At 43.9% G+C, this 26,125-nt stretch overlaps 1 protein-coding gene across 2 annotated transcripts in view; it reads right to left on the bottom strand.

The window, feature by feature from the left end:
* scube1 (signal peptide, CUB domain, EGF-like 1) overlaps positions 1 to 26,125 on the bottom strand; it is a 114,786-nt gene that overhangs the window by 87,164 nt on the left and 1,497 nt on the right. For both annotated transcript variants that reach the window (XM_031869908.1, XM_031869909.1), the window contains exons 2-3: positions 23,638 to 23,760; positions 4,758 to 4,883 (exon numbers count right to left, since the gene is read on the bottom strand). In XM_031869908.1, coding sequence (XP_031725768.1) covers positions 4,758 to 4,883; positions 23,638 to 23,760 — 249 coding nt within the window. The remainder of the gene's footprint in view (positions 1 to 4,757; positions 4,884 to 23,637; positions 23,761 to 26,125) is intronic.

Below are 26,125 nucleotides of genomic sequence, written 5' to 3'. Positions count from 1 at the left end.
TTGATTGAGAACAGGTGTGGCAGTAATCAGGACTGGGTGTGGCTAGATAAATTGAACTCAGCTTTCCAAAGATGTGATAAACCACAGTTAATTTATGTTTTAACAGGGGGGGGGCAATCACTTTTTCACACACGGCCATGTAGGTTTGGATTTTTTTTCCCCCTTAATAATAAAAACCTTCATTTAAAAACTGCATTTTGTGTTTACTTGTGTTATCTTTGTCTAATATTTAAATTTGTTTGATGATCTGAAACATTTAAGTGTGACAAACATGCAAAAAAATAAGAAATCAGGAAGGGGGCAAACACTTTTTCACACAACTGTAAATATGTGAATGGAAACAAGTCCAGAGAGCTAACATCTCATTGAATGCATGAATAGTTATGTCTTTATACGGTTCCCATAAACACTCTGACTGGTCAGCCTGTAGCTCTGCTACTGTTACCTGATGATGGTTCAAGTCAAGTGAAAACATTCAGTGATCCATCTGACAAATAGATGGGAGAGAAGAGGCAAGAGGAAAGAACACCAGACAGCTATTAAGGTAATTAAATGAAAGCTAGTACAAGGTCAGCAGACAGACAGGACGAGTATAACAGAACAGAGGAAGAAAAGAAAGACAGAAAAGAGACAAAGAAAATAAATGGAGCATCACAGGAGACGGTGGAAGAAAAGAGAATGAAACAAAAAGCAGACAGTAAGGGAGACGGGGACAGGGAAACACAAGGAAAAAAGGGAGAGAGACAGAAAAAGATAGTCTCCTTCTGTATCTTTTTCTGTCTGGAAAATAAAGAGAGAGCGGTGCAACAAGAACGTGTCTCCTCCATTAGTCTGTTTTAACACAGACGTTGCGAAATAAAGCAGCAAATAGAGCAGAACCTCATCACCTCAGAGAAGACCAGAAGGAAAGACGAGAGGACAAAGGAGAGGAGAGGAAAGGATCCAACAGAGGAGAGGAAAGGAATCAAGAGAGGAGTTAGAAAGTAAAAAAGAGAGGAGACAAATCAAGAGAGGAAACAAGAGAGGAGATGAGAGAGAAAAAAGAGAAGAGAGGAGATGAGGAGAGGGGAGGACAAAGGAGACGAGAGGAGAGAAAGGGAAAAATAGAGGAGAGGAAACAAGAGAGGAGATGAGAGGGGAAAAAGCGAGGAGAGGACAAAGGAGATGAGAGGAAACAAGAGAGGAGATGAGAGAAAAAAAAGAGGAGAGGACAAAGGAGACAAGAGAGGAGAGAAAGTGAAAAAGAGAGGAGAGGAAACAAGAGAGGAGATGAGAGGGGGAAAAGCAAGGAAAGGAGGAGAGGACAAAGGAGACGAGAGGAAAGTAAAAACGAGAGGATAGGAAACAAGAGAGGAGATGAGAGGGGAAAAAGAATAGAGAGGAGAGCATAAAGGAGACAAGAGGAAAGGAATCAAGAGAGGAGAGGAGAGGAGAAGAAGGAAGAAAGGAGAGACAGTGAATGAAAGAAGCAAGGATAGAAGGAAGCAAAAAAGAAAGGAAATGAGAATTAAGGAAAGAAGGACATATGGTAGGTTGGAAGGAAAGGACAGGACACAGGGAGGAAGAAAGGAAGGCAGAGAAGAAATAACAAATGAACTGTTGGAACAAGGAACGAGGAATGGAAAAGTGAGGAAATGGAGGAAAGAAAAGTACAATTGACAAAGAGGGAAAGAGAGATGAAATAAAAAACGAGCAAAGGAGAGAAAGAAAGACTGAAGCTTTGATTCAAACTAAGGAGGAAGGAAATACAGAGCGGGGTGAGGAGAAGGAACAAAGAGGTAAATAAAGACAGAACAGAACGAGAAAGAAAGGTAGAAATAAGATAGAAGAAAGAAAAGATTGCCTCTTAGATTGCAATCACACGGACCTCGTGTCTGATTTCACGCTTTACCGCCTCGTTTGAACTCAGTAACCTGCTTTTAATCAGTCGCGGTTCATTAAGGCCGCATCCAGCGAGCATCCAATAAAGCACGTCTCCGGGTTGAAGTCAGACGTGGGCTGGCTTCCTCTCGTTGGCCCGTAAAGAGCAGAATGGAATCGTTTGAATTAGCGGCACCAACACAACACGTGTGGTGGAATCCTGCTAACCTCACATCCCTCCTTCTCCAGCTCACCACAACACAAAGAGCGATGCGGCGGCTAACCAGCGAGCTAACGGCTGTAGACAGTCAGGGCCCGTTAACAGACAAACCAGCAGGAAGTAAGCAACACATGTGATGACACCAATACAGAGACACTGTCCCTCCAACTTGCTGCTCCGACACTACAACACCGCACAGCAACAACATTCTCACCTTATTCACAGCAGGTGTGTGACCACGATGTCGAAGCAGAGAAAATAAATAGATATCTACTTGCACAAAGTCAATACTTGCCGTTATACAAATGTTTTATACAAGGCAAAGGTAAATGCTATGTTTAATCTTTCTTTAAGTAAATGAATTCGCCAACATCCTCTAACGCCCCCCAACTGAACGCCCTCCCTCCAAATGCATGTGAATGCCCGATCGGTACTGCACATGTGCAGCTCTCAACATAGTTGAGAAGGAAATGAGTTGGCTCACTCCTTCTCCATCAGCAGCTGACTGGCTAGATTTACTAGCCCTACGTGGCCTTTGACTTGCCTTATTGTTGAGCCCTGCTCTACACTGCATTACAATCGCCTCTACTGGGGTCAACGTTCAACATGTCAAAAACTAATATGACAGTTGAAAGTACATTTGTTTTTTACCAAAGCACTTGTTTTGGTTTAATTCTCATGACACACTCTATTTACTTTTACAAAGAACCGAAAGCGAGGAAAGTAGATCATTTCTGCACATTGAAGCAGGAAGTAGCTCTGAACCTATAGGATTAGACCACATTATGCAACTTTATCCTTTGTTTTCACGTTTTATTTGATACATAAATTAGGGATGCATGATACCGACTCATATAGCTGGATCGAGTATCATAATTTGATTCAATTCTATGTATGAAACATTTACATGCTCAGTGACTGATATCTCATTTCATTTCATTAAAGTGAGAACAGAACTGTACTAGTTGCATAATAATGTAAGACGTTTGTCATTGTGTTGTTTTCATCATGTTTATGTCTCATGACAGTAACTTCTGTAGACATAGTGCGTCCAACGTTTAAAACCTTTCACTATTCCAATAGAAACCACGGAAACGAGCTGAAACCTCAGCATGGGGACGGATTTTTTAAATAGTGCTTTCATTGAACATCTCTGGCCCTTGTTTGTGCATGGAGGAACATTTGACTTCTGACAGCATGGCGTCTTTAATTCTGCATTACAGTATATCAGCTGTTTGAAATTCATCCCCCGTAAGGTGAATCCACAACTCGGAGCTTTACTCTGCGCTGCCGGCTGCTGCGATTAGCGCTCCGTCTCTCACTCAATCTCTCCAAAAGGCTCAAAGAATGAGGCTGCAACACTTACAAATGCCAAAACACAAGACACACAGGGCATTCAAAAGCACACGCTTCCTTTTATGTGTTGTGTTTTATGTTTGCTCTCGTCAGTCAGCAGTGGGAGACTGACAGGATGAGATGTGTTCGAGCACATCTTGTGCAGAAGAAAAAAAAACATTACTCTGACTGACGCTAAGTCAATAATGAAGCAGCAGCGGGGCTACACGGGGCTGGATGTGTCAGTGGTAAAGCACAGCCAGATATCTGTAGGAGAATTCTTCAACCCCGACCGCCCTCCCAACAGCACAGAGAAACAAGCACCAAAACAGCAGAGATCATGGAAAGCCTCCAAACGATGACGGAGGGACTCTCCGGAGAAAAGGCCAGCAGAGCCACACACCCACACACACATAGGAACATCCACGCACCCTTAAGCATACTCTCTTAAGCTCAGACAGACAGACATATTCAATCATGTACTGATTCAGATGGATGCACACACCCAGAAACACTCAGCGATACCCTCCAAGGCTAGATTAACATTGAGACACACAGCAGACTTCTACAACAACATATTAGGTCCGTTGCCTGTAAAAAAAAAGAAAACGGGGGGTAATATTTTGAGAATAGAAACCTTAGATGGATATAAACTTGGATATTCTCTGAGATAAATTTATAAGAAAAAAAACTAGGAAAAATAAATAGTGTTTAGCTTCACTTTGAAAGGTGTGATTTTATGTTAATCCCCCTAAGGTGAAAACAAAATAAGCAAGTTATTACATTACAGTCTTTGGACAGCAGACGCTTTTGTCCAAAGCGACTTACAATTCAGATTATATCACACCATAGGCACCGCTACGGGAGCAATGTTTGTGGTTAATGCGACTAGCAGAGCCGGAGCCGGGGATCGAAATCATAAAGTTTTTAATTGAGAGATTTCTCTCAAATTTACAATGATTTACCACTTTAATCTCAGAGAAAATAAGTTTTTTCCCTGAATGTTAGCCCCCTCCCCTATAGTTTATATCTAAATCAAACCTACTATAGCCATAATACGCAATTATAGACTTCACATAGGTCTACAGTCTTTCATGATTTTTTTAAATACTTATACCAGATGAAAAACCCATGATGTCACATTTATGAGGATATATAATCAATGATTTTGTCAAGATCAGGAACAAACAGCAAAACTTTTAATATCATGTTTGCCCACAAGACATGACTATTTAGTACATAGTCCCTTTAGTCATTTAGTCCATCCATCATTCAATCATCAAGTGCATCATTTCCATCAGCCCTGTTAACAGAGACACACACAGAGGAGGGATGTTCTTACCCTGACAGTTGTGTCCGTCGTGGGCCAGCATGAATCCATCGTAGCAGGTGCATCTGTAGTTGCCAGGTATGTTGATGCATTCATGGACACAGCCCCCATTGTAGTCATTCTCACACTCATCCATGTCTGAAAGAGAAAGGTGGTAGTGTTACTGACACCTTAATGATTGCAGTTGGTTTGTGATTTGCAAAAAAAGAGAGTTGGTGAGTTGTTTCTTGTCAGTGTGGAGCGTGATGTCATACAGTCCTTCCTGTCAATCACCGGACACATGAAATATGTTTTGTATTTAATGGCAGGGTTGGTCATTTTGAGAAACTAGCAAGTGTATGTCTTTTTTAAACTTCCATCCATCCATTTTCCTCCGCTTATCCGGGGTCGGGTCGTGGTGGCAACAGGCCAAGCAGGCTGACCCAGACTTCCCTCTCACCGGCAACATGTTCCAGCTCATTCTGGGGGATCCCGAGGCGTTCCCAGGCCAGCTGGGAGATGTAATCCCTCCAGCGTGTCCTGAGTCTTCCCCGGGGTCTCTTCCCAGTTGGACGTGCCTGGAAAACCTCCAGTGGGAGGCGTCCAGGAGGCATCCTAATTAGATGCCCGAACCACCTCAGCTGACTCCTTTCGACGCGAAGGAGTAGCGGCTCGACTCCAAGCTCCCTCCTGATGACCGAGCTCCTTACCCTATCTCTAAGGCTGAGCCCGGCCACCCTACGGAGGAAGCTCATTTTGGCCGCTTGTAACCGCGACCTTGTCCTTTCGGTCACGACCCAGAGTTCGTGACCATAGGTGAGGGTAGGAACGTAGACCGAGTGGTAAATTGAGAGCTTTGCCTTCCGGCTCAGCTCCCTCTTCACCAAGACGGTCCGGTGCAGCGCCTGCTTTACTGCTGCAGCCGCACCGATCCGTCTGTCGATCTCCCGCTCCATCTTACCCTCACTCGTGAACAAGACCCCAAGATACTTGAACTCCTTCACTTGAGGTAGGCACTCCGTCCCCACCTGGAGGGAGCAATCCACCGGTTTCCGGCAGAGCACCATGGCCTCAGATTTGGAGGTGCTAACTCTCATCCCCGCCGCTTCACACTCGGCTGCAAACCGCCCCAGTGAATGCTGGAGGTCACGATCCGAGGAGGCTAACAGGACCACATCATCTGCAAACAGCAGAGAGGCGATCCCGAGACCCCCGAACCTGACGTTCTCCACCCCCAGGCTGCGCCTAGATATCCTGTCCTTGAAAGTCACGAACAGGACCGGAGACAAAGGGCAGCCCTGGCGGAGGCCAACACCCACCGGGAACGTGTCTGACTTATTGCCGAGAATGCGGACACAGCTCCTACTGCAGTCGTACAGAGACCGGATCGCCCGTTGTAATGGGTCCGGCACCCCATACTCCCGCAGCACCCCCAACAAGAACCCCCGAGGGACCCGGTCGAAAGCCTTCTCCAAGTCCACAAAGCACATGTAGACTGGTTGGGCAAACTCCCAGAACCCCTCCAGTAGTCTTGCGAGGGTAAAGAGCTGGTCCACTGTTCCACGGCCGGGACGGAATCCGCATTGCTCCTCTTGTATCTGAGGTTCGACAAACGGTCGAAGCCTCCTTTCCAGCACCCTGGCATAAGCCTTCCCCGGGAGGCTGAGTAGTGTGATACCCCGGTAATTCGAGCACTCTCCGGTCCCCCTTTTTGAATATGGGAACCACCACCCCGGTCTGCCAGTCCATGGGCACTGATCCCGACCCCCATGCAACATTGAAGAGGCGTGTCAGCCAGGACAGTCCAACTATGTCCAGCGCTTTCAGCATCTCAGGGCGGATCTCATCCACCCCCGCGCCTTGCCACCAAGGAGCTTTTTGACTACCTCAGCGGCCTCTGCCAGGGATATGGGTGAGCCTCCCCCTAGATCTTCAGGCGCTGCCTCCTCTGCAGAGGACATGTTAGTCGGGTTTAGGAGTTCCTCAAAGTGCTCTTTCCACCGCCCGACGATGTCCCCTGTCCAGGTCAGCAGTTCCCCCCCCCGCTGCTGAGAACAGCCTGGGGTAAGCCCCGCTTTCCCTTCCTGAGCCGTCGAATGGTTTGCCAGAACCTCCTTGAGGCCAACCGAAAGTCCTTCTCCATGGCCTCCCCGAACTCCTCCCATGCCCAAGTTTTAGCATTCACGACCACCGCAGCTGCAGCCCTTCTGGCCTGCCGGTACCTGTCAGCTGCTTCGGGAGACCCCTGGGCCAACCAGGCCTTGAAGGTCTCCTTCTTCAGTTTGACGGCTTCCCTCACCTCCGGTGTCCACCACCGGGTTCTCGGGTTGCCGCCACGACAGGTTGGATAAGTTTTTTTAAACTTATCCAACCAAAAAACTCAGCCCAGTGTTGCCAACTCTTTTCCAATGAAAGTAGCTAGCAGCACTAGCTCCAAATGTCGCGCAATCTAGCGGAAAAGTCGGCAAGTCTGCAACACAGACAGCCCAGCCCAGCCTCGCTCGAAAGCCACTCCCACAAAATGATCATCATGAAAGAAAACAACAAACACGGCTACTGTTAGTACTCACAGCTGTTAAGATAGCAGCTTCTGGTGGTAAGCAATGAGTGCACGGGCAGAATACAGGCAGGCAGGCAGGCCGTCCAATCATCACATTTGGGCCAAATTAAATAATTGGACAAGCTCATTACAGTCCTTAGACAGCCACAGACATTTGTTTTTTTCTGAACATTTGATTAATTGCAGGATTTAAAGAGAATTTCAACAAAAATATCAGAAAGAAGATTACCAACCCTGCCTTTAATGCATATTTGGTGGAATTTTTTTTTTAAACAGTGTATGTAAAAAAAAATAAATAAAATAACTGATTTCACTCAGACATTTAACAATGCTGTTTTTATGGGGAATGAAGAGGGTGTTTTTGTTTGCTTCAGTTGCATCAGTTCCCAGATTACTTTTTATTTTGTGCCACATGCCCTCGTCGGCAGTATGCATCCAGGTGAGTGCCGCTTGACACTTTAAAGATCGCAAATGTTCCTCCTGTCTAGACGTCAGTCAGAGCGTAGCAGCAGGTTACTGCAACCTAACACATGACAATGACAATGATGATACTAGTTTTGATCTAATGCTTTACTTTCAAGTTTGGATGCCAGTGAATTTATCAACCTGGCTGCATTACCTTGCAGAAATGGGGGATACTCGGAAAGCGGGGACAGTCGGGTGGGGGGGAGTGAGAGAGGAGAGGAGAGGAGAGTGTCAGCCACTGTTTATTCGTCTGGGGATGCACCCTCCCCACCTCTGAGCCAGTGGAGGGCTTTCACAGGAGCGGCTCACAAGTGGTTGCCATGCGGAGTCACTTAAGCAAACAGTACCCCCCCCCCTCCGTGTGAACAGCAGGAGATCCGGGAGGCGGCAAGGAAGACCCGGCCTCATTTTACACCATGGCTGCTGTCTGTCAACGGTCCACGTTGCTCGTCTGTCTTTCTGTCTGTCTGACAGCTGAAATCAATGAAGATATTTTGAGAATGAAGTCACTGGTAGTGGCCACCACCCCTTCCCTTGCATGTATAATAACAGAAACACTTGTGTTACAACTAGCGTTGTGTTTTAGTAGCCTACAACTGACCACATGCAAAGTCCTGCTTATATTCCTGTCAACAACCACCTTCTATGGTAGAAAAAAAACCTAGCTCATGTTTTACTCCAGGCAACAGTTACGATATCTTTTACATGTATTTAGAAAAACCAAATAGTACTATGTAGATAGACGTGGTCGGTGTTACGGCATGTGTGCCACTGGCGTGACTACAGCAGATCTTAACTTTAGTTCCAACAGATCAGCACTGTCACCGATATTGTCCTGCCATATGAGTCCAGACTTTGTTTGTTTGGATCACAGAGTCACAGTGGTTTGATTGATGGAAGGAGGCCGATGGCTCTGAGCAGGAATGAGACACTGGCACACAGCATCGATGGACGACACACACACACACACACACACACACATGACATGGCTCTCAGCCGCCACATCCTGCATGTGGACATAACCCAGACCTGGACGCTGAGCATATACAAACACTAATGTACGGCACGCACACGCGCCAACACCAGAACACGTGCAAAATGTAATTACTTACACAGAAAAAAGATCTTCTATCCACAAAACACTTCCGTTCAGATGGTTAACGTCGCCATTTGGGCTCGGGAGTACAAGCGCTTTGAAAAGTCCAAAAGCGGGCAGACATAAACATGAAAAGATCCTCATCTGAGGGGTTTCACTTGGTTAGAAACCATTATGACAAAAGCCAAATCAATGCCATATTCTGCGTTCATGGAGCACCACAGACATGTTTACCAGAAGCCAATTACACAGGCCAACACACATCAGTGCAATTTAATTCTGTTTGTCTGATCCCTGAGAAAGGAACCCTGTCTCTGCACTTGAAGGAATATTTTAGCATGATTGAGGTTAAAGGGGACACTCTCATCCACACGTACTCACAAGTGTCAGATGAGAAGATTATCATTAGCTCTTTGGATTAAATTATGTGATATGAAATAGTGACCAAAGCCTCCATCGAAAGGTTCATAAAACTGACTTTAAAACTGCTTTATTTGTGTCGCATGTGTTTACGAGCAGCCATAATTCCTCTTAAAGGTATGGAAAACATAAAGAAAATCAATCATGGGGAGAATTAAAGAGCCCGAGCGTTGTGTATACAAACCGATCACAGCCATCACTGGCTCATCCCAAAAGGCATTTGCAACCAATTAGGGCGAGCTGGAATGGGCGACTGTTTGGGGAAAGAGGTTGTTTGGACACTTTGCTGTGCTGCCAGCTCGGATGGCGCGGTGCAGCACGATGTGGCACTTCCTCTGTGTTCTGCTTTTCATCTGTTGGAGATGAAGGGAGAAGCGAAAGACTACGGTCTACTGAGGGGGCGGTCAGGGGGGGGCTCACTGCTGAGGGTGAATGAAAAGCAGCAGGTGATTAATTGGTGCCTGAACTGCTTCAAACGGGCAGACTGAGACTACATTCACACTAAGTTGGCTAAATTTGAAAAAACGTCTTCTTCTTCACTAGCGTTTAAAAATCAGTCTCTAGATTAGATGAAAGCAAAATGTTGTTTGCTGCTGAGAATAGAGGGACCGAATCTTTACAAAAACACACCTGAAAACGCTGGTGTGGAGCAGAAGTTACACCAAGATTTGACTTTAATATGATGTGTGGTTTTTAGCATTGCTCTTTTATAAGAATGGGGACTAGATTTAACAAACAATTGTCAAAATCAAAGCAGCAGACCCCTATATTAGTCCATAGTGAGTCAGGCTCCAAAAACATCACATCTTACATTTACCATAATGCTACCAAGAGAAGGTATCCATTAGAGCCCACTTATTTTAACTCATATCCAGTTTGGTACACTGTTAAACATGTGGAGTTTCCCAAACCCAAGTTAGTAAACCTAAAGATAACTCTGATGACCTCAGAACTGACAAATATTCTCCAGAGTCACAGAAGACATCATTACAACAACTGTTTTCACAGTGTTTAGCTGTTCTGAATGGCTACACTCCAAGATGGGGAGAGCCGAACGTTAAAAGAGCGAGACGCGATTGTTCAAACAGCGCACAATTTTCAAAAACCTTTTTCCTCAAAGATCCCTGATTCTGCTCAGTCTGAGGATTACTTTGAGTGACTAATTATCCCTGTCATAATGTGGGTAAAACCCGCATTTAAAGCACAAGCACATATGATACATTCAATTCAACCACTTAATTTCCATTGGTTCTAGAGAGAAGACTTGGAGCATGCGTAGGTGCGTGTGTGACAGAAGGATTAGAGGGACAGGCCGGCGGAGGAGGGTGCGTCGTGGGGTCGACTCGGCCCCAAACAGTGCCACTTCCTGCCCCTGAGCTGTTGTTGACATCTGACAGCGGTGCCCCGACAGCTTCAGACCGGCTGCTGCTTCCGCGCGCAATCGCGCACGTTTTCTAATTGCCTAGGGAAGCGTTTATACTCCACGTTTCATCAAGTGAATTAGGTGCCACTCCCCCCCACCCCTGACTGAGTGGCAGAGGGAGGAAAGGAGGAAAGGGAGAGAATGGGATGCTACTTAGGGTTTCTGCAGGTTTCTGTGAGCTAAATTCTACTTCATGTGATGTGACAGGGGTAGCCCACAGTGACAAAGCCACACACATTATCGCCCAGCTCTGCAGCGTTGCAGAGCTCTTTAGCCTTTGTTCTCTCATAGTTTTGGTTAACAACAACAAACAACAGCAAAAAAAGGTTGATATACCCACTGTGTGCTTCCTACTGAGCACCGAACGACGCACAATCGTAACAAATGAAGCTCTCGCGTAAGTTCAGTCAGGATTACTAGACTCTATGTTCATCACGTGCCTAGAAAGTTGCTAACGTTGCTTCGTCCTGCTGATGTGTTAATATGCAACTGTTTGCTAACACGTACAAGCTTTACGAGGTGATAAAAATATGTCAAGTCTGTATCTGCCAGCTGCCTCCACGTTGCCAAAAAGATTAAAGACGCTCTACGGACAACAAGTAATTCTTCCTTGCGTGTTAACCTCCCATTTTGTAAAACAAATCTCTTAACTCTGAAGGCTATCAATCTCTCTTGAGGTCGTTGAGCCCAGCATCAAATGGCAGAAAAAGTTAACAACTAAGTTAGCGGCTAGTTAGCAGAGACAGTTTACTAAACATGTAACAACCTTAGCTTGCATAAACTTGATAGAAACCAAACTAGAACTAAAAGGAGAGTAAATGTTTTACTTCTATTCAATGTTGCTGTATCAAATAGCAAAGTTGGCAACTATAGCTCGTGAAGACATTTAAATATCTACCAAGCTTACATAAACTTGGTGGAGTCCACAGCAAAACTAAAAAGAGCAGGAAACATTTGACTTACATTCGATGTTGCTCCGTGTCTGCCAAGATTTGTAATTTCAAATGTGAGACCCATCAGCTTTTCTATGAGGTGATAATGGGTCTTTTTCACAACAGACACGTTGACATATTGCAGGAATAACACAGGTGTAATTAATGACATTAACGATGGCAGCATTCTATTAAGATGTTCATTTCACAGGGCTCTGGTATTGTGCCTGCTGGTTTACTGGCACAGCTTGCTGGGAAAATGAATGGAGAGGGGCCTTCATTCATAGAATTAGTTTGACAGTGGGTTTTTTTTTTTTCAGGATGTTTTAGGAAACACATAACAAACAATATATGTTCGGTCTTGGTGTGGTCCGTGTATTCATGGTGCACTTTTCAGTTCATGAAAGTTAATGCAAACCTTTTTGTCTGAAAATGCCTCCACCCTCTCGTGTTGCAAAAATCCAAGATGGCGACGGCCAAAATGCCAAACTTGAGACTTCAAAACAGTCGTCGAAAAACCAACGGGTGACTTCACAGTATATACAGTCTACGGTAGACTGTTTACTAGACATGTAGCAAGCTCTGCTTACATAAACTTGATAGATACCAAACCAAAGGTAAAAGGAAAGTTAGACTTGTATTCATTGTAAAATAGCAGCTAGCAGCAAACAGCACCGTTAGCAGCAAGCTAGTGAAGACAATTCAATATCAATAAAGCTCACATAATCTTGGTGGAGTCCAAAGCAGAGCAAAAAGCAGAGTAAACTTACATTCAATGTTGCGTGTAACACATTAGCAAATGTTATTAGGTGATAATGGGTCTTTTTCACAGCAGACATTTTGCTGCAGGATTAGCACAGGTGTAATTAATGATATTAACAATGGCTGTTGTTATTCCAGGGCTCTGGTATTGTGCCTGCTGATTCACTGGCACAGTTTACTGGGATAATTAATGGAGTGAAGCCCTCATTTATACTATTAGTTGCACAGTGTTTTTCCTGCTATGTAACAAATGTATGCTTTGCAAAAGGCCTAACTTTCCATATGGTTAGGTTGTCTGTGAGATTATGTTGAGGGTCTACAGTCCCCAAAGTTGGCCAAATTGAAAAGCTGTACAGCTTTTTGTCAGGGTTTAGTGGAAGACAAGACGGATCTACAAAGAGTATGTTGAGAGAATGTTGGACTAACATTAGTCAGGTGGCCATAAACGATTCTACATGAATGTTAATCTGCCCTGTGTTTGCTCATTGAATAGTGCTAAATATCTAGTCTATATAACATAACAACATAGCATAGAGTTAAGCTAGCAGGTCACTGTGTCTGTCACCGGGTCACCCCGTATAAAGCTTTATACGATCCAGAAGCACTACTCCAAATGAAAAATAATCTTGCTCCATGTCTGCTGGAAATGATATGCCATTATTTTTGTAGTCGTTACAACAGGCTACAATAGAACAAGATGTCAGTGTGTTTTGAGGTTCATGAAAAGGACCTATATATAATTATTATTTTTTTAAACATAGGACCTGGCTGTGTGTATGTCAAAGTTCAACTTCCCACCAATGAATGCAGCTTTTAAAAGTAAGCGGTACCATTTTTTTTTTCCGGCAATGGCCCCAAGTGCAGTCACAGCCAGGAAAGTGTTACTTCCCGAACATCTGCATCACTAGTCACTATATTATATGTCGGATGAACGTGACGTTTGACCACGACATTGCAACTTATGAGCGAACAAGCAGAGAACAGAGGGACTCAGACTTGTCTCTGAATGTAGATAAAATGACAAGACTTTAGCAACCATTTCTAATCGCTTGTGTCCCAACCGAGTGTGCATGTGTCTTGATATACAAAGATACATAAAGCTTTGTCTGCACATCCAACAAACACTTACATCTCGGCTGTGAAAGTCAGAACCAAGCTGGAGGGAATTTCTTTTTTTCCTGTGAGCTTTTTCCTGAGTGACACGTCCACCCCGCGGTGCCAGACATCATCCGTCAAAGACTGACAAGAAAGCGGCGTGGAGTTGCTGGCATGAGGTCACTGTATCTATATATAAAGCCTGAGCCTCAATGAATCCGACCTGCTCCACTGAGTCTGAGCACGGGAAGAAGCAGACGGGGAAGAGGGAGGTGCACGGGCGGAATCTGTGTCGGGTGGGTCCCATTCGTGTGTGTGTGTGTGTCTGTCAGTTAGCCAGTGAGGAGAGTGGCCGACTGATGACGGAGGTGCAGATGCCAGGCAGACAATGGCCTAGTAATTGTCTGCCACTTTTCCCTCTCGCCCTTTCCACCTGCGCCGTCTTCCTCATCATCCATCCCTCCAAATGAGATGACCTCTCTCTCTCTCTCTGTCTCAGTAAAGGTCAGGTGGCACAGAGTAAAAGAGGAGCTGAAATTAGAATCCAGTCTCGAGCTGGCAGGGTATCTTTCATCATGTGTTACGAGCTTACAAATAAAAAATTAAAAAACTCATGAAAGAAGCGCTACGGTGCCCACTCTGTATATAAGAAGTGAACATAGTCATCGTGATGTCACCCATTTGTTTGTGGACTGTCGAGAGAATGCAAGTTTTAAGACACTTCCGATTGGCTTCACTCGGCAGAACTGGAGGTGCAACCAGTGCAACCAGTAGTTTGAATATTGGCCTGACTCGAGTTAGTGCCATTCTAATGCACATGTGTAGGAAGCAGCTCTTTGTGTTAATAACGTTCATAGTGGAGAAAGATTGCTCACAGCTGAGTCAATACAAACACGGTCGAGGTGTGTGCTACTTTGGTTAGACCAGAGAAAACAGTCTGTAGCCAGAATGTAGCCGGTCAGTTGCTTCATCTCTCTGACATCTCTCTGACCCTGTAGTTCTTTCCAGCCAACAGTCTATGCACGGTAAACAATGCATTTGATTGGCTCAATTGAGTGAAGCTATTGCCGTATTAACTGTATTAGTTGCACACGGATCTATAGCAGGCGGCAACCTCTGGTTCTGCTGAGTGAAGCCGATGTGAAAGAGTCTTAAAACTTGCATTCTCTCAGCTGGCCATCAGGGGGCGACTCCTTAAATTGTATAGAAGTCTATGAGAAAAGGACTCTACTTCTCTCTTGATTTATTACCTCAGTAAACATTGTAAACATGAGTTTATGGTCTCAATTTCTAGTTTCAAGTCTTCTTCAATACAGCATGATGTTCATTTAGTAAATTATGGTCCATGGTATACGCTACCAGACCCGTATACGGCATCTCTACGTCACTCCTCCACATTCCAAATATGGTAACCTCCGCTCACTGGTTGCGAAAATAAAAACATGACAGCCTCCGTATTCCAAGATGGCGACGGCAAAATCGTTGAACTCGAGGCTTCAAAACATCAGTCCACCAACCAATGGGTGACGTCACGATGACTACGTCCACTTCTTATATACAGTCTATGGTTTGAACACAGTTACGATAGGTCAAGTCTATTGCAGTTGTGACATTATTTCGCTTGTTTAACATATAAATGAAAGAAGAAACACAACAGATAAACTAACTGGCTGAGAAAGTCAGACTGCACAGCCGGACCTTTTGTTTTAGAACAGTATTACAGTGTTCAAACTGACATTTTCTTCTACCTGCTTCATACTTAATTAGCTGCTCTGGCACCGAGACAAAAACCTTGGACTTCAATAGAGAACCAAATACACACACAAGTTTGTTTGTGTGTGTGTGAGAATGGCAATGGCAAAGGCTTGAGTGTTAAAACACATAATGAGCGGGAGAAGAGGCTTCTATTCAGGGCAGTGCTGATGAAAACTAATCAATTAGCCAGTAAGTGACAAATGCTGAGTAAACACGGTGCTGCTTCTGCAGGCCTCCGACAGCTCTGTGGCAAACAGCCAGATTACTCATCCCTCTGGTCCTTTTCTTAACAGGCCAATCAATCGCACTTTTATCCAAAAAAGTGATGCCAAACTTTTAAAACTGTATCCATCCATCCATCCATCCATTTTCCACCGCTTATCCGGGGTCGGGTCGCGGTGGCAGCAGGTCAAGCAGGCCGACCCAGACCTCCCTCTCACCGGCAACATGTTCCAGCTCATTCTGGGGGATCCCGAGGCGTTCCCAGGCCAGCTGGGAGATGTAATCTCTCCAGCGTGTTCTGGGTCTTCCCCGGGGTCTCTTCCCAGTTGGACGTGCCTGGAAAACCTCCAGTGGGAGGCGTCCAGGAGGCATCCTAATTAGATGTGATAAACTGTATCATTTAAAAAAAAAAGAATATCCTCACCTGACGTTGACCTTCTGTATCTTCTAAATCAGCCCTTACTCACAAAATGAAGACAACATGAAGTGGATATTGGTTGGACGTTTATGAGATTTAAAGTCTTGACATTTCATATTGTTGTAAAGATGGGTTTTTGCAGGAGGAATGATGTCACTTATCTCCCAAAGCCCATGGAGTTTTTCTGCCCTGAACTCAGGAAACACAGCAAAGTCTCTCCGATTCATCTGATCATAATCCTTCGAATTGTTAACTCTCGGCCTGGTAAACAAGCGTTCACAACAGCCGGTTACAGTTTCGCTGGATCTCTCTATAAACAGGGAGACAACTCTGGTCCTGTTCTGCACACACACACTAGCATGCAGTAAAGCAGGCCTGACTGATACACAGCTCCTCCCACATACTCTTCATTTGACAGCACAGGGATAAAAGTTCACATTTTTCCATAACGAGCCGGCAGTATCAGCTTGCGGAAAATGTCTACAGAGAGGGCAGCGTTCATAAACGGCAGATCCAATTTCAGTGGCAAGCGGAATCACAGTAGTTTGAGAAAACGACTCATCTGAGGACACGGTCCTGACGGGGGCGCCCACGGTCAGCGGAGGAAACACACATGGTCAGGTCTGGGTGAAATTCGTAGTGGCTGGGACAATGCCGCCTGCGAGTTGCTAATTTGTAGTGCCGAAGTGTAGCAGAGGCCGAGAGCACAGGTCGTCTCCCTTGGTCACAGGGGCTCGAATCCCAGCCGTTACAAAAGTGCAAGAGCGAGCTGAGTTTTGTCAATGCGGTGCTATACAGGCTGCATCCCTCTGGAACCTCTAAAGTGCACATTAGGAAATCATGTGATCATCAATACGATCCGTGTTCTCGTGGCTTTCTTTAGCAAAAGGAAAATAAAAATGTCTGATTCCGAAATTACCTAGTAACAAGATCCGAGAGCTTTTCGATCTTGACAAAGGGTGCATCTGTTTTTTGGCCCGACCCAGAAACATTTTGCTTTGCGAAAAGTTGAACAGGCACACCGTTGCTTTCTTTTGGCAGCTTCTTTAGTGCTAAGCTCTCATTGCTGTGGTGTTTCTGGAGATGAAACAAACTGCAAACAAATCTGCATCACTTACTCTGAGGAAATATCTGTAAAAACACTGAGTGTTTTAAAATAACAAAGTAACAACTGGACATAAGGCCAATCTCTAATGTGTTTAGGGTGGTTACTGGAGCCGTTGTTATGAGCCATCCGGTCATTATACAACCGGATTGAGAGCTGTATTTCGGCACAAAGTCAAACATGCTTCTGTGGGAGTTGGACTCAATTATCCTTTGTTACAGATTAAGTTTGTGATCTTCACGGATGCATCTTCAAGAGGCAGCCGGGGGGAGGATAATGTCCTGTTTGGGGACCTTAGATTTGTGTCTCTACCCTTTGCAAATAATGTGGTTCTGTTAGCTTCATCAGACTGTGACCTCCAGCACGGACTGGGGCAGTTTGCAGTGAAAAAGTTGGGATGAGAGTCAGTGCCTCCGAGTCTGGGGTCATGGTTCTCTGCAGGAAACCGGTGGAATGCTCCCCTCTAGGTTTCATGAGTCGCTGCCCCCAAAGAAAAGAGTTCAAGTATCTCTGGGTCTTGTTCACGAGTGAAAAAATGGAACGTCAGATCAACAGGCGGACTGGTGTGGTGTCAGCAGTAATGTGAGCATTATACCAGACCATTGTTAGAGTTTAGGCGACAGGAAAAGCTTTCAATAACCCGTTCATCTACGTTCCAACCCTCCCTTATGTTCATGACCTTTGAATAGGAAAGGATCAGATCATGGATACAAGAGGCCAAAATAAGTTTCCTCTGTAGATTGGCTGGACTCACCCTTAGAGATAGGGTAAGAAACTCAGGGCTTCACCGCAACCTTCCCCCCACATAAGTGGCAGAGGATGGATGGATGAACAGATATTAATATTTTGCCCCCCCCATTATGTGAGGAGCCTCTGGATAGACGTACCGATTGACAGTCTCAGTGATATTAAACTGATATAACTCACTTTGGGGTAGATGCCCAAGGGTATACTTGTTTCCAGAGTGTATTGTCCATGCTTTAGGAATATAAATACATCTATACAGTACATACACCTAGAGACATCCGCAAAAAACCTTGCAGTACATCCCCAACACAACACTCACATTTATTTAGGTAGTTTGTGTTAGTTGGTAAGTTATATGCACACAGAAATTAATTTGATAAAAGTGATGTTTTTTATTTTTTGAAGTGGGGTTGTATGAAGCAATTAGTCAGTAAAGAACCTAGAGTAGATTTTTTGAAGGATTAGTTAGGATTCACCAAAGTCACAAAATATCACAAACTAACTAACTGTTGGAGGCAGCAGTTGAACAGCAACTACCGTCTTCTGCGTGGTACAATTACTGTTTTTGTCAAAAGAATCTTGTGGCTTTGAACAGCTTCAATTCCCCGCCGGAAAGGGCTGTCTGACAGCGAGGTAAAGAGGTGAAAATATTCTGTATATATATATATATATAGTGTACATTTAAACTAATATAAATAGTTTTAGGTGTCTAAAATACTGCTGCCCCCATTCACAGCATTACATTGCTTTGCTCCAGTGCTGGTACTATGGTCTGTTTCTACAATCTAGGGGTGTGTTGACCGCCATCTACTGCAGGCAATACACTGACTATTAACTCAAACAACTCCATACAATAAAATCCAAACTATTCCTTAAAGTGAGCCACTTACAAGGCAAAACTATTTTCTAAATGAGGTATAGGAGAAATATGACTCATCTGTCTGGAGGATGGTGGATCTCAGTGGTGGACTGAACATGTAAAATATGATTAAGTTTGTGTTATTGATCTGTTAGAACCTACAACTTACCCAGCTCATTATTTTTAATCAGCTCCAACTTTTCAGTTTTGACTTTGCACACATGGCCATCAATAACAGAGAGACCACAATGTTAAAACATTCTAGCCTCACAATAAAAATAGCACATCGCATCCAAGGAGTATGAAGGGTGCATCTGGAGGTAATAATAATAAATGCAGGTGCTCTGGACAGGAACGTCTGATAAAATGACAAATGAGAGATAACAGTGTGGACGGATCATACATTAACGCACTGGTGAGGATTGTGGAGCAAAAAGACGATGACGTACACGAAGTTGTATCCACTTTCTGTTTTTCTCGCCTAATCCATGGCATGTTCTACTGGACTGCTGAGTGAGTCTTTGCCGATACGGAATGACGCTGATAAAAGCAGCGGAGGACTGGGTGATGGAGAGAGCGAGCACAGGCGCTCTGCTGCTTCCAGGTGCTTCCAGGAATAGCAGGGCCGCTAATGGCGCGCTGGCCGACAAAGTGGCCCGTAATGCCTGTTGATGGAAAACACAGCCGGCCAATTGCAGCGGCCATATCTAATCACCGGGGTCAGAGGGTCAACTCCCATCCCACCATCTGTCTTCATTTGACATCTCTGTCGTGAGCTGTTGCTACATCGCTGGGAGGAGATTGATAGATCTCAGCGTACATTTTGGAGGTGTTGTAAAGTGTGTTTGACACACACTCGCACGTTCGCACAGAGGCATTCAAATGCTGGATGTAGAATGGTGATGTAATGAAATTCATTTGACATTCAAGCTCCATCAAAGCAGAGTACAGCTTCCACACACACTGATTCAAACGCCGGCCTGGGTGAAGTGATGTCATAAACAGCGGCTGGCAGGACAGGTCGGCTCAGACAGCAGCAGCTTTATGGGAGGAAGATCATATTCCTGAAAGCCTGAAATCCTCCGCTGTCTCCTTTCAGAGGACAGAGGAGCTGTTGTTATTCAGGACGACATCATTCAGACCGTGTCTGTCTGTCTGGTGCCATAAATCACATGCTTTATGGCAAACGGATAAGACAACAGAGCTGCTTAATGACTCAAATCAATAATCATTGATGTAAACTGTCAGTTCAACCAAAAATGTGAAGTCAGACACCAGCACGCACAGTTTATGGAGAGATCAACATGTAAAGTTGTTTTTTATGCTATAAACCCTGTAATACTCTCCGTTCCACGAGCTTCTGTAACTCACGCACAATCACTCATTCAGCATTTCTTTCCAACAATGCACCATGTACCCGGGTTCAACTTTCCATATTCCAAGACACTAATAGCACTTGTTATTAGAAGTTAAAACAAAAATTGCATTTTACTAGTCAAACAATGATTATTTGTTAGCATTTAAAAAGCTAAAGCTCCCATGATTATTGACCACCACGGGTACTTGCATCATTGTAACTCAGTAACGCTCTTCACTAACAAAGGCCGATTTTATTGATTCATTTATTTACCAGGGACAGTGCACATTAATCAACATTTCAGTTTCCACCTCAATGTAAATGTGTGAGTCAGCTAGAGAGCTGTTTTCTGCCTGCAGTCCCTGGGCAGGTTGTTATTATCAGTACAATTCAACAGCAAACACAATAAGACAACACTGTAGAGCATAATACAACACAATACAATAAAATACATAAATACATTACAAAAGTAGCAGATTCGTAAAAACAATAAAAGTAAGCAACGGCAGGGCCAGAGATGCGGTAGTATGATTACTGTGATTGCAGGTTTGGTTTGCTTTAAGCACTCTCTTTAGTTTTTGTTTAAATGTTAGGTAATGAATGCTCTCTCTGAAGTCAATAGACTGTTTAAGTCGTGGGTGGCTCTGACTGAGAAGACTGTTTATTCAAACTTGCTACATCTGTATTGTACAACACAGTCCCCTCTGGTGTTTGCCTTTGTTGCCCTGCTGCTGCTGTCCTTCAGCATTATGAACTGACTCAGTGTGGGAGGTGTATGGAGACCTATGTAGAACCTTAAAGACGAGGCAAGCATCTGCAAAATGTTTGAAACTACAGAAATGAAATAGATTGTGCTTTTGAACTATATGCAATGGTGATAGCAATTGGTCTTTCGGTCAAGTGTTTTTAGTGTCTGTTTGTAAAGGGACTCAATAGGTTTTTAAAATTGTCATGCTTGCTTGTGACCAGCTTGTAAAACAGTATGTAATGTAGGAAAAAGATCAGCATAAAGAGTTTGGCTGCCTCTGTTATGTATGGTCTTATATGCCTAAAGTTAGCCAGGTTGAATTTGATAGTACCGGCTACCTTCTAAAAAACTGATAACAAAAGTAACTATTCTGTAGGTGTGCTGAACAGACACTAACTTGGCAGGGGAGTGAATAATATAATAAATCTATAGAGAGAGCAACTTGGGAGACAGCTGACAGAATAATGGCTTTGGATGGAAACCCCATCACTTTGTTATCTATAACAATTTTCCCATGCCGCCTCCTAGTGATGGTCTGTGAATGGAACCCACTAACAGTTCACATCTCGCTGCCCAGCGTTAACTTTGTGTCGTCTGGGTTTGCATTGTTACCGCTAGGAGCTGCCATTTCTCACAATTCATTTGGTGAGTACAGTGCTATTAGGAATGACGGCCAGAAATACAAAAATGAGACCCGAGTTGTAGTAAATTATACTTCGCCAAGGTACCAAAAAATCGGTCTTGTTATGAGCAGTGGAGCGCACGGTACACAGGAAAAGATTAGAGGATTACAGTGTGTGTGTGCGTGTGTGTGTGTGCGTGTGTGTGTGAGCTAGGACATAACAGGGAGGGAGAGCATATCTGTGCAGTGCAACGGAGCTCCAGCTGTGGTGTGTTCCGAGGCAGAAGTGAGTGGAGGTGTGAACGCACAGCCAGGTGCTGCCCCCGTCTCACCCGGACACCCTCGCTCAGTCCACTTCCTCCCCGTTAATTAGGAGAACCTGTGGGGGGGAGGGGTTGTGAAACAGCTGTCCAACCAGCCGTTACATCAGAGGCCTAGTTCTTGTACCCAGATCCAGTCTATAGCTTTGTTTAACTGTTAAGTTAAGTTGACATTTGATTTTATGTTGCTCCAAGTGATGTCCCAAAAACGTTTATTTTGGCCTCGATCCCGATACGAGATCAGATCATGTCCAATCCGATACCTATATTTACCTGAATGTGGATTAAATATGTATCTGACACATTAAAACAGCAGCTGTATAGTTTTCTTTTATCTTCTCGATCCACTTACTGAAGGTCCTGATTTAAAATGTATAAAATAGTCAATTCAAAATATAAATCACACTGTAACCGAGACAATGCCTGATATTCAAATGAACAGCTGGAGAGAAGAGGTATCCCTCTGTAAGTGGCGTTACAGAACTGAGCGCACACTCCAAAAAAACCCAACAACATCAACTTACTCACGTATCTAGAACTAACTAACTAACTGATTTCTTAGCATTGGAGTGAGTCTTGTGTATTTTGCCAATCCAGATGTCAAAGGTGGGCGTGACTCACGCGGGTGCACCTCTAATTTTCACTGGTATATGCAGTAAAGTGTAGGATATACAGGAGAGCAACGCTGCAATAGTACCAGGATGAGGTGGACAAAACACAGTAGGGTTGAGTAAAGAAAGGATCGGCATTCGATTGGGGTTTAGTTTATCCGATGCCGATCCTTGGGGTTGGTTTGGGGCATCTCTAGCTGCTTCGCAGAAAAAATAAATGAGCACACATTTGCAGGGTAGGAAATTTACATATTTTTTGGGGGGCAATTTTTGCCCCCCCACTCAAAAAATTGGGGGCACTTTTTGAAACTTGAGAATTAACATTTAACCTTTGTTCAAAATAATAAATATACTTATTTAGGCTTACAATATATGAGCAATTGTCATCAAATATACATATACATCAGTCATTGTATGGAATTATTGAGAAAGATATTTTTGTAGCACCTCAAATATTGTGATATTACTCATTTTTGTCCTGAACATATGCATTAGTCATTGTGTGGAATTTTTGAGAAAAACATTTTTATAGCACCTTAAAAATTTTTAAAATGTGCCATTTGAAGGTACAAATTCAGTTCAGAGTTTTTACTTAGTAAAATATCTTAATTGACTGTCAGTCAGGTATTATTCATTAGCAACCCTCAAATCAAAGAATGAAGACACTTTACGCACATTTTAGGTGTATTTTCCCTTTAACTCACGAGATGCAGGTAGCATGTTTTATACTCTAATTTCCATTCTGCAATATGTATACTTTGTTGGCATCTTATTCTGAAAACCGGATGTTCGTCTGAAGAAACCGGATGTTGTCTCACGTTAATCTTTCCGTTAACTTTCAAAGTCCTTCGCTCGCTCCCGAACTGTGCCGTTTGAATGAGTTTACCGTGAATGTCAGCATATAGGTGCACTAACATGTAAGTGTCTGCTGAGTTGACCGCAGTCTCGCAGTCACAGGTCTGATTAAGAAGCGCTCCATTTATTTATTTGTTTAGAAAGTACGGGGGTGTTTTTTGCCCCTCTCCTAGTGATATCAGGGGCAAAATTATATTTCTAAGGGGCAGTTTTGCCCTTTGCCCTTGTGTATTTCCGACGCTGCACATTTGGAGAAGAGCTCTGTGGTGGGTATTTCATCCATCGCCTTGGATCTGATGGACAGGTCTATTCTTAACACATCAAAGTGAACCCTTCCTTCAATTGACTGCTTCTCTCCCCACAGTGTGGATACGGTCGGGAGCAGATCATCATTATGGCAAATGTTTTACAATCGTATCATGTAGATTGGCTACCCATTTGCAGTTATAGATGCACATGTGTCTTAATGATCTAATCACATCTGTTCACGAAGAGAAAGGAGTGAACAGGAAGTGCAATGGAGCGGAGTGAGGCCACTCACCTTCGCACTGCTTGCCATCTCCCTTGTAGCCTGGCTTGCAGATGCAGTTGTAGGACTTGGGCGTGTTCTGGCAGAGGGCGTCGATGTGGCAGTCGTCCGAACCTTCTGCACACTCGTCTGCATCTGCACACACATTAAGAAGAAAAAAATCAGGAGTCAATAGTCAAGTAACGAATTGCTTCCTGTTGCTGCCTTTTTGGCCAGGTCGTCATTGTAAATGAGAACTGGTTCTTTTAATTGACTTATCTGGTTAAATAAAGGTAAAATGAAAAAAATAATATAAAGACATGAGTCCCAATGGATTCAACAAGCCCTGATGTTGGTATGACGCACTGCTCTGACCTTATACCATGTGTACTTTTCATTTAGCTTGTTTACAACAACAGTAGGACGAAACGATGTAATGTTTCGCATTCCAATGAGACACTGATGACGGCTCATGAGCACACATGAGTGGTTCCTAACCTAGAGGCATGGACCCCCCAAGTGGTCGCAACAAGATTACTAGGATAGTTAAACAGATAAACAAACAAAATTAAAATGTTATGTTTAAAATATTGCTCTAATCTCTGCTTTTCCCCTTGTGAATTACTGGATAGTTTTACCTCTTTATGACTTTTGAAATTAGAATAAAATCCCTCTTGACCTGGTTATAGCCGTACATAAGAAGTGGACGTAGTCATCGTGAGGTCATCAATTGGTTTGTGGAATGCTTTTATGAAGCCTCGAGTTTGACAAATTCGCCGTCGTCATCTTAGCTTTTTGCAACCGATGAACAGAAGTGACCATATTTCAAATGTGGAGGACTAAAGTAGAGACACGTATACATCTCTGGTAGCGGCAGAGACCTGTCAATCACAGTAAGCCCGCCCTAAAGCAGCTTTTATGGTCTATGTGACTCTAAATGGACCATACTTTACAAAATGAACATCATGCTGTATTGAAGGAAGACTTGAAACTAGAGATTGAGACCATGAACTGATGTTTACAATGTTTACTGAGGTAATATATGAAGAGAGAAGTAGGATCATTTTCTCATAGACTTTTATACAATCAGACTTCTTTTTGCAACTGGAGGAGTCGCCCCCTGCTGGTTAGTAGAGAGGTTGCCACCTGGTTACAACCCATTGACATGTGGAACCAGTCACATGTATACTCGGTTATGTTTAAAACTAGCTAGCCGTCTGACGAGAAAAGTGTCGGCCGAATAGCTCACTGGAAAGCGCGGTAAAAAGCCTTCCCTTAATTGTTGAAGCATACTGACCCCTTCACCATGCAGAGGGAGTCTAATGAAAGCTGCTGTGGAGTCGCAGAACTCAAGGCTTCATAATGGCAGTCCACAAACCAATGGGTGACTAAGTCCACTTCTTATACACACTCTGTGAGTCTTACACACACACAGTCTTACACACTGAAATTGCAATATAGCCTACAAGATTGAATGGATGCAGGTCAAGACAATCAACTAGGTTATAGACGCTTTGCACACACATCGCCGAGGCTAATATCGTTAACAATAAGGCCTCTCACACAACTACACAACCAACCAACGATGTCCTGCAACAGAATCCACACAGCGCACCCGACACACACACTTGTGTGTATAGCTGCAGCCTTCAGCTTTTCCACCTCATGCAAACACAAGCTAGAGATAGAAACATATCCGATGTGGCTTAAAGAGAAAAGAACGACCCACAGAGAGCTGATCTCGAGGCACAACAAAAAATCCACTGCTGCCACCCATGGGTGAAGACCTTACCAGAAACAACCGGGTATTCAAAGGAAACACTGCAATATGTTTCTTAATTCATATATTTGAATACATTATTTGTAGTTTTAATAATAAATAATGTTGAACATAGTAGGATACACCTTTAAAAGACATGTTTGTGACCATTGCGAGTGAAAAAATACTTGTTAAAAATTATTTCCAGAGTCCCCTCAAAATATTGCTGTTAATTAAGGCTCTCAGGAGAGGTCTCTAAAACCCCCGAGACCCCCTATATTTCGTACACTGATTTTGACTGTAGTTAACTTCCATCTGTCTCTCGCAGTCTGCCAACTCTAAGGGAGTGTGATACAAAAGCATACCCTCTTTAAGCTTAAGAGGGTAAAACTTGCCGTTTTTTAAAAATAAGTTGAGTGAAATCCTGTCGGTGCCAAATGTGTCCAGCAAATTATTTATGTGTGACAGAGATAGAGAGAGAGATCACTGGGCAACATGCAGACGACAGAGGGTTTAACGGCTTCCTAATTGATCAGGTTATTGATAGAGGAGACAGTCACATCTGGGCCCGACTCATTACACACACACACACAGACGGGGGGGGGGACCAGGACAGACACGGAGACGTTTTTGGTTTCTTCTGTTCAGCAGACCTTTGCATCACCACAGAGCCCCACTGCTCTTCCTCTGCAATATAAATAGTGTATATATGTGTGTGTGTGTGTGTGTGTGTGTGTGTGTGTGTGTGTGTGTGTGTGTGTG

This window comes from Anarrhichthys ocellatus, unplaced genomic scaffold, assembly GCF_004355925.1.
Source record: "Anarrhichthys ocellatus isolate YVR2014 unplaced genomic scaffold, GSC_Weel_1.0 scaffold49, whole genome shotgun sequence".
NCBI classification, from domain to species: Eukaryota; Metazoa; Chordata; class Actinopteri; order Perciformes; family Anarhichadidae; genus Anarrhichthys; species Anarrhichthys ocellatus.
This window is presented reverse-complemented; position numbering and strand designations above follow the sequence as displayed.